Source organism: Colletes gigas, unplaced genomic scaffold (genome assembly GCF_013123115.1).
Source record: "Colletes gigas isolate AHSC1104 unplaced genomic scaffold, ASM1312311v1 Colletes_gigas_Sc00010, whole genome shotgun sequence".
NCBI classification, from domain to species: domain Eukaryota; kingdom Metazoa; phylum Arthropoda; class Insecta; order Hymenoptera; family Colletidae; genus Colletes; species Colletes gigas.
This window is the reverse complement of record NW_025106639.1, coordinates 3,549,578-3,561,880: the sequence shown is the minus strand read 5'-3', so window position 1 is coordinate 3,561,880 and position 12,303 is coordinate 3,549,578. Positions and strand designations below refer to the sequence as shown.

Here is a 12,303-nt window from a genome sequence, read left to right as displayed (position 1 = left end):
ATATTTTTACTGAAAAATTCCTAACATAGATCGTGTCTATTAACACTAGAACTACCGACAATTATAGTGTGTTTATTTCTACCAAAGAAATTGAAACGATAGATACGCGAAGAAATATATAACGCAATGGAAATAAGTGTAAAATTACGATAAATTTTCAAAAATCATTTTGACTGGTTTGATAGTTCCAGTGTTAAAAAAATAATATCTCCAGGTATTTCTTTACGGAGTCGAGTAGCTGTAACAAGATTCCATCGCGTCGTAACGGCGGAGGCGTTTGAAAAAAGGGTTAAGGTAGAAGATTACGGATTGGAAAGGAGGGGTCGCGAAAAGAAAACTGCACTCGGTTTCCGTAACGTCTCTTTATATACTCTGGAGTTTCTCGCGATCGCCGACGAAGAGATTCCGTTGCTCTCGTGCGGTTCACGCGGATAACAATGAGCGAATGATAACGCGTCGACGTGGTAAAACCGCGACAGTTTAAGAGTTAAAAGGATCACAGGGCGACGGCGACGGCGTACCGGTAAGAGATCAGAGCCCTGACGCGGTTTCTCCTCGTTTTTTCGAGAAAAAAAGAGAAGAACTTTCCGACGACGAGGGATCACGGGAGGAACGAGACGCCCGTGTAAAACTTGGAAATGGGGAGAAATCGAATCGGGGCTCTCGAAGGCGAATATGGTTTACGAGCGACGCGCCGTCCGCGCCGCGCCCCGTCGCAAAATACTTCCGAAAATATTTCTTTTTTTTTTTTTATACGTATATCTGTTTCGGCGAGCAACGCGCGTCGCGACGTCGCTGAAAATTCCCTCGCCTCCGTTCCTTTTGTTTCGTTAATTGCGCTTACGCGCGGTTACGTATGTACAATGGCGCTCGTTTTCGAGAAACGTTGCGCAACGGAAACGAACGCCAGACTCCGGGGCTCGTCCTCGTCCCAGATCTCGACGCGTTTCGATCTTTTTATCGAGCCGCGCGGAAAAGGAACGGACGACGAGGAGGAGGGGGAGGCACGAGCCGGCGACAAAATCGATCTAAATCGCTGTTTTACAGAGTCGTCGCCCTATCTCTGAGGCAAAATATTTGGAAATCGATCCGTTGCCCGTGGTCCGCGTCGTTTCGACGAAACAAAATGGAGGCATCTTTGGATAGATTTCTCGTCTACCGTTCTCCGGAGTCGACGAACTCGCGACCTGCGCGAGTGCTCGTACCGTGAAGATTCGTTGTGGAAGCTCGCCAGCCGAAGGTTACCAGCGAGCACCGACCTTGGGGAATCGTGCGATCGTCGTCGAAGGTAAAATTAGTGGTCGTGTCTGTGGGGCGCACGAATGATCCGTGCTCGCGTTGGAACGAAATTAGGGAGAAACGCCCGCCGGGAATTGCGTTCTTCCCGGGGGCTCGTGGGGGTAACGGCCAGCCGTTAGGGGTAAAGATGACCGTGAATCGTATTCTCTCGTCGACCAACGACGTTGTACGCGGCACTCGAAGAGTTTTCAGGGGTGTAACGCGTCGATCGAGATGCTACGCGACAATGTCCATGTCCGAGGACGAGTTCGGCGTGGTCGGTGCCAGGCTACCGAGGGTGTCCTCGTCCGGTAGCCCGTGTTGACATCCTGCGGGGGCGGGACTCAACGGCGGAAGGTGAGGCGATGAGAGCATCGGATCGCCACTGTGTATCGGACCGCTCACGTCGTCCTCCATCAGATCTTCCAGCTGCGACATACTCAAACTCGTCGTCTCCTCGGTCACCAGCTCGGGAATCTGTCCAACAACCAACGAGATATCTCCTTGAAATTCATTTATTTAATCATTTCATTATTCTTGGAGCATCATGAAACTGCTCTGGGGGTCCTTTGATCGATCCTACTTACGTTTGAATATATTGAAAATTCGAGTTTTTACAGAACAGTTCTCTTTTTCTTGGATTATTTTTTCGTAATAGAGTATACAGGATGTATTGTGCAATTATTTTTTCGGAAAAATTAGACAGAGTCTGGCTAGTCATTCTATAAGTGACAAGTATTATAGTATAAGGCTACTCGAGGTGTTTACAAAACAAATCGATTCTTTTAGGTGGCCATTTCTTGCACGAATAAATTTAAATTAAATTAAGTTTGAAGGATTATTTGGAATTAAATCGTGCATCAAGGGGTTAATGGGACGCTTTAAAGGTGCAGTATATTTCGTTGCCAGCTTTGGAAACTCGGGAACTCGTGTACTTTAAGGGTAAAGAAAGATCAATCCTGGGAGGAATTATGAGTCTCATTGAGTCGGACGTTTTGGTCAGCCCTCGCAACGCCCGGGACTAAACAAAGATTAATCGACACTGTCCACATCCCCTTTACTGATGGTACCATATTATTCTTAACCCTTTAACTCCCAACACCGGTGCAACGTTCATTTTTAAAGTGCATCCAATTCTGTCGCCGGTTAACGTTTTTGAACGGGGAGTTGTAGTTTTCGATTTAGAAAATTCTCACCTCGCGGGAACAGTCGGTTGAAAAATTAGATTCTTCGACCCACTTACGTCCTCCACGGTTTTAATCACATTTTGTCACTCGAATACTACTGTTGTACCTGTCAATCTATTTATCTAACCACGTAACTAGAGATTATATTTTACATTGTGCTGTGATTTATTCTTTTAATAACAAAGAACAATAAACCACTCGAAAGATCAAGATCAGCTGACTCACGCCTCTATTCAAGGTTGGAAAGTCGCGACAAGAAAATTAAAGACCGAGAATCTGGTAACGTTGAGATACATTAAACTTTTTAGACACCATGATTCGGGCGTTTCGAGTGTAGATTAGAGTTCGAGAGAGATACCTACATGCTCATAGAGTTTTGCGTCATCAGCCTACGTCAAGAAATCGCGTTCGAAGTTTCGTATAATTCTTCGCTATCGTTACGTCATCCTTCACTTTTAACGAAACACTCTTTAGAAGAAAGTTCTTAGGACGTATTCGTGCTCGAGCAGAAATATATTAGAAAAAAATAATGTCGACAACAATAATCGTAACGTCAACAACAAAGGAGCTTCCTTCGCGGCCACAAACTCGCGATAAGCCCCGCATCGATCACAACGCATTAAGCTCCTGAAACTCCAACAAACGTTTCACCACTTTTACAAATGGCACCTAACCGGGAGTAAAAACCGTTCTCTCATAATTTTTCGAAAATATTCTCCGCGTCGAGGCGCGAGAACGAAGACGGTTAATAAAATAAATTTAACGGGTAGCGGAGTTCTGCGGAACTTTGTAGGCGAATAGAACAGTTTTTTTTTAGGTGAAATTTAAGATACGGGAAATTAGGAAGGAACAGCGTCCTTCGACGGGGAATAATTTCTGTTCCATTTCCCGGCTAACTGGTAAAGTTCGATGATGTACGTCAACCGGATACGCGAGTCATGTACGTTATCAACGTTTAAATTTCGAGTCGCGGGGAAGCTGCTTACACTCCAACGAGACTTTATCTCGAACAATAATTCATGCCGTCTCGACGCTCCTGAACGTGCCATTTTATTCGTGTTTCGTTATCTCTCGCGCTTAAGCGAATTCGTCGACCGCTATCTGGGCCCAGAATTCCGTCGCGACAACATCGAAATTGCGACGAATCGCGACAGAGGAGTCCCTCGAGTCACAGCTCCTCTTGGGACACCCCGAATTTAACCTCTTCCCTTCGAGTGGCGGGAGAAATAAACATTTCAATTCAATTCTATACACTATTTCTATATAATAGTTCGAGAAGAGAATCTATTCGACTTCCGAGAATGTATAGCACGGAGCAAGAGAGATCAGCCCTGGCAAGGAATTCCCAACAGTTTCGAGTCGAACTCTTTCACTCGACTTTCGAAGGGTCTGCAATTAAGTGGAAATTAAATACGTTCATCCAGATCGATTCCCGCGGAGAGGTTTCGGGGCTGAACAACCGCGTCTCGCGGCGTCGGAGTTCGATAACAAGCAACGCCGGAGCTATTATCGATTCGACATTGAATTTTAAGCGGTAACTCCGTGAAATTTCCGCGCGTTCCGTAACGAGCCCGGAAAGATAGGATACGTAGTGCCTAGTTTCTGCAAGAACTCGCGTCGCAGAAAGAGAGAGACGCGTCGCTGGAAGGAGGATGACTGATAGGTTACGAAGGTGGAAGGGTGAAGGAGGAGGTGGGTGGGAGGTGGAGGAGGGAGTACGGGTACGAGACGCGGCTGATACGAGGCGGGAGGGGGAGGAAGGGGATAGAACGACCGAGGACGAATAAACGAATGATTTCGTGGCTGGTAGTCTCGTAAGAACAGATGCGGATTATGAAACCACTCCCGAGAACGAAGCGAACGTTTATTCGGATCAAGGATCGTGAAACGATCGTCGCTGTCTATCGGCGTTGATCGACGTAACCTTGAAAAAATTCAAACCCAAGTCAGTGTCGCGACTGTCGTCGTTGCACGATGTTGAATGGACTCGTGCAACGGTTGAAGGATAAACGCGATAGAGGAAACGTTAGAGTATCCGGGAACGATGCTGAGCCGAGATACATCAATCTGACGTCAAATACCTATCGGACCTTTTCTGTAGGGAATTTGATTATCTTCCATTTTGTATAGACCTATTTTTTACGTAGAGTTAAAGGGACGCTGATAAATTGCAAAAATCTGACTTCAGTTTATCAATTATTATTGGAGCAAAAGGTACCTTGCGTTGTCTTTGAGGAACGCTTAGTCGAGATATATGAATCTGGTGTGAAATATCTATGGGACCTTTTCTGTAGGGAATTTGATTATCTTCCATTTTGAATAGATCTACATTTTACGTAGAGTTAAAGGGAAACTAAGAAATTGCAAAAATCTGACCAGTTTATCAATTATTATTGGAGCAAAAGGTACCTCGCGTTGTTTTTAAGGAATGCTTATTCGAGATATATGAATCTGATGTGAAATACCTATAGGACCTTTTTTGTAGGGAATTTGATTACCTTCCATTTTGAATAGCCCTATTTTTTACGTAGAGTTAAAGGGAAGCTGATAAATTGCGAAAATCTGACTTCAGTTTATCAATTATTGGAGTAAAAGGTACCTTGCGTTGTCTTTGAGGAACGCTTAGTCGAGATACATGAATCTGATGTGAAATATCTATACAACCTTTTCTATAGAGAATTTGATTATCTTCCATTTTGTATAGACCTATTTTTTACGTAGAGTTAAAGGGACGCTGATAAATTGCAAAAATCTGACTTCAGTTTATCAATTATTATTGGAGCAAAAGGTACCTCGCGTTGTTTTTGAGGAACGTTTAGTCGAGATATATGAATCTGATGTGAAATATCTATGGGACTTTTTTTATATGGAATTTGATTATCTTCCATTTTGTATAGAGCTATTTTTCACGTAAAGTTAAAGGGAAGTTAATAAATTGCGAAAATCTGATTTTCTGTTTATCGATTATTATTGGAGGACTGAGTCGAGATATACGAATCTGACGCGAAATATATATGGAACGTTTTTGTAGGGAATTTAATTATCCTCCACTTTATACGGAAGTATTTTTTATCTAGAGTCAAAGGGAAGCTGATAAATTGCGAAAATCTGATTTACTGATTATTAATTATTCTTGGAGGTAAACGGTGCCTCGCATTGCTGGAGCTTGTTTCTGGAAAACGTTGATTTGAAATATACGAATCTGACACGAAATATCCGTGGAACCTTTTTTGCAGGGAATTTAATTATCTTCCATTTTGTGTGAAGCTATTTTTCGCGTAGAGTGAAGGGGGAAGGGAATTATTATTGAAAGAAAAAGGGTACCTTGCGTTGCTGGAGCTTGTTTCTGGGGAAGGTGTTGATCATGCTCCCGGACGTCGAGGCCCAATTGAAGTCGGAGACTGGGAGCCCGTGGGCCTTGGCTTGCAGCTCCAGCTCCTGGACCCGCAACAGCAATCGACGATTCTGGTGCTCCAGCTGCTTATGCCTGAGCTCGTTCTGCTTCATCCTCGTCAGTTCGTTTTTCAACAGTTTTATATAATCGACAGAGGACTTGAGAATCGTGCCCTTGTTCGGTCTGACGTCCCGGACGATTTCGTAATACCTGGAACGAATCGTGTCACAATTACGGCCGACTACGTTTGCATCCATCTACCTTCATCGTCTTCGACGCTTCCAACACGACGATTCTCGAACGTCGTCGCTGCGATCAAAATAATAACGCGATTGCAAAGGATTACACGAATTCATCGACCCAGATAAGCTTTAATTTTATTTATATTCGACGGTGAATCTCGAGCAAAACTCTTTCCATTTAACCTCTTCGAGGATACACATATGTGTACTAATATTGAAATTATTGTAAATATTACATCGTAATAGTAACCTCTAGAGTTACGAATGAATATTTAAATACTCCAATGACACCACACGAATTGTTATAAAATTGATGAATATCAATTTGGTCCCGAAGAAGTTAATAAAAAATTAGACATTGAGCCTTTTAGTAAAATCGTAGGTTCTTTTTGCCCCTCGAATGGACGTTGAAAATTAGTTTAGGAGTTGACAGTTTGGTCCAGCGTTCGTATGCTCTTCGAGGATACGCATATGTATACTAATATTGAAATTATTGTAAATATTAAATCGTAATAGTAACCTCTACAGTTACGAATGAATATTTAAATACTCCAATGACACGACACGAATTGTTATAAAATTGATGAATATCAATTTGGTCCCGAAGAAGTTACTAAAAAATTAGACATTGACCCTTTTAGTAAAATCGTAGGTTCTTTTTGCCCCTCGAATGGACGTTGAAAATTAGTTTAGAAGTTGACAGTTTGGTCCAGCGTTCGTATGCTCTTCGAGGATACACATATGTATACTAATATTGAAATTATTGTAATTATTACTTAAATACTCCAATGACACCACACGAATTGTTATAAAATTGATGAATATCAATTTGGTCCCGAAGAAGTTAATAAAAAATTAGACATTGAGCCTTTTAGTAAAATCGTAGGTTCTTTTTGCCCCTCGAATGGACGTTGAAAATTAGTTTAGAAGTTGACAGTTTGGTCCAGCGTTCGTATGCTCTTCGAGGATACACATATGTATACTAATATTGAAATTATTGTAATTATTACTTAAATACTCCAATGACACCACACGAATTGTTATAAAATTGATGAATATCAATTTGGTCCCGAAGAAGTTAATAAAAAATTAGACATTGAGCCTTTTAGTAAAATCGTAGGTTCTTTTTGCCCCTCGAATGGACGTTGAAAATTAGTTTAGGAGTTGACAGTTTGGTCCAGCGTTCGTATGCTCTTCGAGGATACGCATATGTATACTAATATTGAAATTATTGTAAATATTACATCGTAATAGTAACCTCTAGAGTTACGAATGAATATTTAAATACTCCAATGACACGACACGAATTGTTATAAAATTGATGAATATCAATTTGGTCCCGAAGAAGTTAATAAAAAATTAGACATTGAGCCTTTTAGTAAAATCGTAGGTTCTTTTAGCCCCTCGAATGGACATTGAAAATTAGTTTGGGAGTTGAGAGTTTGGTCCAGCATTCGTATGCTCTTCGAGGATACACATATGTATACTAATATTGAAATTATTGTAATTATTACTTAAATACTCCAATGACACCACACGAATTGTTATAAAATTGATGAATATCAATTTGGTCCCGAAGAAGTTAATAAAAAATTAGACATTGAGCCTTTTAGTAAAATCGTAGGTTCTTTTAGCCCCTCGAATGGACGTTGAAAATTAGTTTGGGAGTTGAGAGTTTGGTCCAGCGTTCGTATGCTCTTCGTGTTCGAGCTGGCCGAAAACTTTCCCTTTAATTTGGCCAAATAATCGACGATCGCTTGATAATTGGGCGTGCAATGATAAAACCGGTCGAAAAACCGAGATCCACGAGTCGAGGGAAACGGTGTCGCGTTGTCGATGTTTGCCGTGGTCGTTAGACCGGGACTCGTTTCGTTATCAGGTAGACGATATCTTTTGCCCGCGTTGGCCTACTCGCGCGTGGCGTGTCTCGTCGCGACGCGTTCTCGTCTCGTCGTCGATCCTCCTTGCGCCTCTCTAGCGCGACGACGAGTCCAAAGGAGAGCCCAGCCCTCTCGACGGTGCCTTCTTTTTCGCGCCCGTTACGCAACTTGAATCAGCAAAGCTTAACGCCGCCGGGAGTGCCGTAATCGAGCGACCGAGCGAACTCGATTCGCAGAAACTTTTTCACCCGTAGCTCCTCGCGACGACGGATCGTGAATCGTTCGTCACGATATTCTAACTGGGTTTCGCAGTTTGACAAATGCATCCAAGGAAAGTTCGCCCGCCAACGGTGGGAAGAAATTTCGCGAAAGAACCTATGGAAACGCGTTCCTTTTCGGTTATAAAAGATGAAAAAAACCTGAAGCTAGCTTTCGACACATTCCTTCGAATTCTTTAGTCATTTTTAACTTGGCATTTTCGACACCGTGTTTCTAATCAGCGACCGTGAGAGCTGAAATTGCGGTAGGAACGGTTAGTTAAATTAATATCGCGGGGAAGCGATAGGAGTGTCTTTTCGTGTAGTTTGTTAATGAATTTTTTACGTTCGAATTGTTTTCCTCGAATGGTAATCGTTTCTTTCGAACATTCGACTGTTGAACTATCGTTGAATGGGAGGGAACAAGACCTATCCAGGAAGTAGTTACTGATCGTATTGGATCAGACGACTCAGCCTCCGTGAGGCCTGCGACTAACGAAGGAATAATCGAACTTGTCCGCCTTCGATTTTATCACAATTTATCAGGCTACATAGTCCAATCGATCCATGCAAAGCATCAGGTCTCGTAACTTGATGTTGAATCTTAAGAGACTCGTGTAAAATGGTAGAACGAGAAGTAATATTTGACAATTTTTACAACATAAAAAAATAGCCAAACATCACTTCTCCGCCTTAAAACTGCACTTTTATAAAATTGAAGTTTCGCTGCAAAGGGCTAACTTGTATTAATAAACATTGACTGAGTCTAAGAAGCAGACCTCAGCCTTCTCAGAGGTAGAAAACGTTTACTGTTATTTATATTACCGTCAATGCATGCATTTACTGTACATCGCGAGTGAAACTCGAACCTATTCACCAGCCCAAATGGACCCTTTGCGTAGAATTTACCAAAAGTGCCTTCTACACCAGTTACCCGTTGAAACTTCAATCTTCCTTTAACCTTTCCCCCCCAAGGCAGTGCTACCCAACCATTTTCACATCACGACCCTTTTAAGAAAGGCTAAACACACTTTCCCAAATGATGGATATTACATCAATATCGAAAAGAAATAAACTATTTCTTCTCTAAAGAATGTACGAGTCACCAAGCTTACGGGTTCGTTTACTCGAAGCGTTTCAATGGCGCCGGTCACTGGTGACCACCGTGGCGGTAAATGCGTCGATTTATCACGAATCTTTCCGTGACACAGATGTTGAGAAACGCTGCTCCGGGAACGAACGCAAGAAACGCGGCGAAAAGCATCAAAGGGAAGAGGGAGGGTCGAAAAAGTCGGGGGGGGTGGAGATTTTTTCGATTCTCCGCGAGCAGACAGTGACGTGAAAGACGCCTCCGACAACGAAAAATAGGAACAGATGGCCAACTCGTAAATTAACCCTACGATGTCTGGATATGAGAAACAAGTTTTTACCGTGTTTATCCCGTCGTAATATGTTCTGTAAACCGCGAAAGTCATCGACAAAAATTAATTAAAAATCGTCGATGAAACAGGGCGATGACAACCAAAAGAGGAAACGAGAAATATTCTTGTTTGGACAGAAATTTCAAGCTCGGTGTAAAAGATGGTTCGTCCATTGCTCGTTCGATAATAGTAAAAAATTCGTTGATTTAAACATTTCACGACGAACGGACAAACGATTTAACCGTTCGGTGGAATAAATTGATACGCGCACGTTTCATCGGTTATCGGTTTGGAATAAAATTTTCAGCTCCGCGGCCGAAAGAAGCTCCGCCGCGAGTAGCCGTACCGTGTCTAACTCGTGTCGCGCAGAGTTACGAACGGATAATAATGGCCGGCGGTAGATCGTCCAGCGAGAACCGGACGAGGGTAGAAAGAAACGATACGAAAACCGAGGGAGAGAACAATATTTATTACGGTTTACTTGTAAACGGCGAAAGAAACGAATGTGTGGTAAATCGATAGAGGGAAAGAACGATCGGTGCGTAAAAAGACGGATGAACTCGCGGAGACACAGACGGATAGACCAGCAACTAAAAAGAATGGCGGGGATCAGGGATGAGGAGCATTCCGGAATTGGAAACGTCGTTTCACGGATTCCTCGCGAGACCTCAGACCTCGTCCATCGGTCATTTCGTCAACATAAATCAACGAATGATTCCAATGCAAGCTCCGATACGAGCACGATACTCGAACGTTTGGCTGTTAAATTTGTCCGCGAATTTTCCGAATGGATGGTCGGACAAAACGAAAGACTGTAAAAAAATATTCCCCGGATGCGGAGAATTGTACTCACGGGTCATTGGTTTTGGGCAAGAGGGTGCCAAGCTCCTTGATTCTGTCGTTGATGTTGAAGCGTCGTCGCCTCTCAACTGAAATCATAATTACGATCGGTTGCAGCCACGGGAAAAGAGAGGAACGAGATCTGTTTTCCGAGCGAATCCAAAGCGCCTCGAAAAAGGAACTCGATTACTTTTTTACGGCGGGGGGAGGGGGAAACGAACGATCGATTGTTCTCGATTTCCCCGTTCGGGGCTGATAATGAAACCGCATTTCGGTCGAATACCGCGGTCGACCTGTTACGCGAATGTGCTGAAAATCACAGGCCCGAACGGACGCCAGAGACAATTAAACACGGTGCAGGGGAATTAAAGTCGAATGGTTTAAGTTTTTAATTCGAACGTAAAATGTACTCACTCATATTATGATTATCTTTCTTCTGTCGGTCTTTGGCAAGAGCGTGTATCTCCGCCTCGGTGAGCAGCAGGGGCTCAGGCTTTATTTCTAACTCCGGGATATTCGTCAGGCTTCCCGGTTGTCCGTCCTTCAAACTGTCGCCCAAGGATCCGCCCTCGAACGACAGAATGTCGTCCAGGAGATCCTCCGCCTGCAATCACATGGTTTTAATGCGATTACCGATAACGCGATCACCAAGGAACCCGCCAACGTCCCTAATTACGAACGGGGGAACGACGTCCCGTCGAAATCGGTCGACTTCCGGTCGCGCGACGTCGAATAAAATTACCCTCGTCAAACAAACTATCGCGATAAATAACGATCACCGTCTAACGATATCTTGCAACCACAGTGTCCTTCGGAAAATTCGAACCAATCGACGAACTCACGTATACGCGACAATGGCCGTCAACGGGGTCCAGCAGACAAACCTTTATCGTTTTCCGCGCTAACTGTTACTCTTGTACCCTGATTCGTAAACGAAGCGGGGAATTTTCCCGTTTCTTCTTTGCATTCGGCTTCGTTTTATCTCGCCCCGACCGCGCGTGATTCGCAACGAGCGTCGAGAGGAATTGCAAAGTGCCCAGCCTTTATGGTAAATAGTTTTGCCCCGGTGTACGCTCAACGGGAGAGAGAGAAAAAAACGAAGCCTTCCTTTCGACAGATAACGCACCTGCATCGCGCAAGCTGCTATCCGGTTTTATCGAACGATTCGCGATAAGTGCGCTTACGATCTAATTTCCCGACGGGCGTATCTCGACGAGCCATTCTCGTTCAAAGTTAACGTTCTTCGACGGACCCCATTGTCCTTCTGGTTTCGTCGGGACAAAAAATACCAAAGGGACGAGTAGGCCGACGTCTGACAAGACGTCTGGAATGGATGGTCGGTAAGGGGCGAACTCGGGGCTGAAAACAGTCAGAACATCGATCTCGATCCTTAACGTTGGCTCGTGTAACTTTCAGATCAGACGCTAATATATTACCAGCGACTTTTTACCAAATAATTTTAGCTTTTGTATACGTCTTTATTGTATAATGTCTCTGAGATAACCAATAACAATATTGATGACGATTTAAGAAAAAAATTCGGTCCATTGAGGATTAAGATCTCTACATACGAGTTCTCCTAAGCGACTCGAGATAGAATTTAGTTCCAAGAACTAGCTCCTATGGAGAGAGACTACTTTTTATAAACGAACTGCTCGTTAAACCTATGTTGATCCAACAGAATAGATTGTCATCGAGTTCTTTAAATTCGATAGAAAACGCCATTTCTGTGGATGAATCGATCGACGAGAAGTTGAACGAGACGAGGCGAATGGAAAAAAGCTAACCGAGATCGCGAGCAGCG

At 43.3% G+C, this 12,303-nt stretch overlaps 1 protein-coding gene across 2 annotated transcripts in view; it reads right to left on the bottom strand.

The window, feature by feature from the left end:
• Positions 1 to 330: 330 nt before the first annotated feature.
• LOC122397764 (microphthalmia-associated transcription factor) overlaps positions 331 to 12,303 on the bottom strand; it is a 45,814-nt gene continuing 33,841 nt past the window's right edge. Inside the window, exons 4-7 of one of the 2 annotated variants that reach the window (XM_043397154.1) lie at positions 10,914 to 11,103; positions 10,513 to 10,588; positions 5,790 to 6,069; positions 331 to 1,755 (exon numbers count right to left, since the gene is read on the bottom strand). In XM_043397154.1, the coding sequence (XP_043253089.1) occupies positions 1,516 to 1,755; positions 5,790 to 6,069; positions 10,513 to 10,588; positions 10,914 to 11,103 (786 nt within the window). In that variant the 3' untranslated portion in view covers positions 331 to 1,515. The remainder of the gene's footprint in view (positions 1,756 to 5,789; positions 6,070 to 10,512; positions 10,589 to 10,913; positions 11,104 to 12,303) is intronic. The other variant, XM_043397155.1, reaches the window with a different exon arrangement.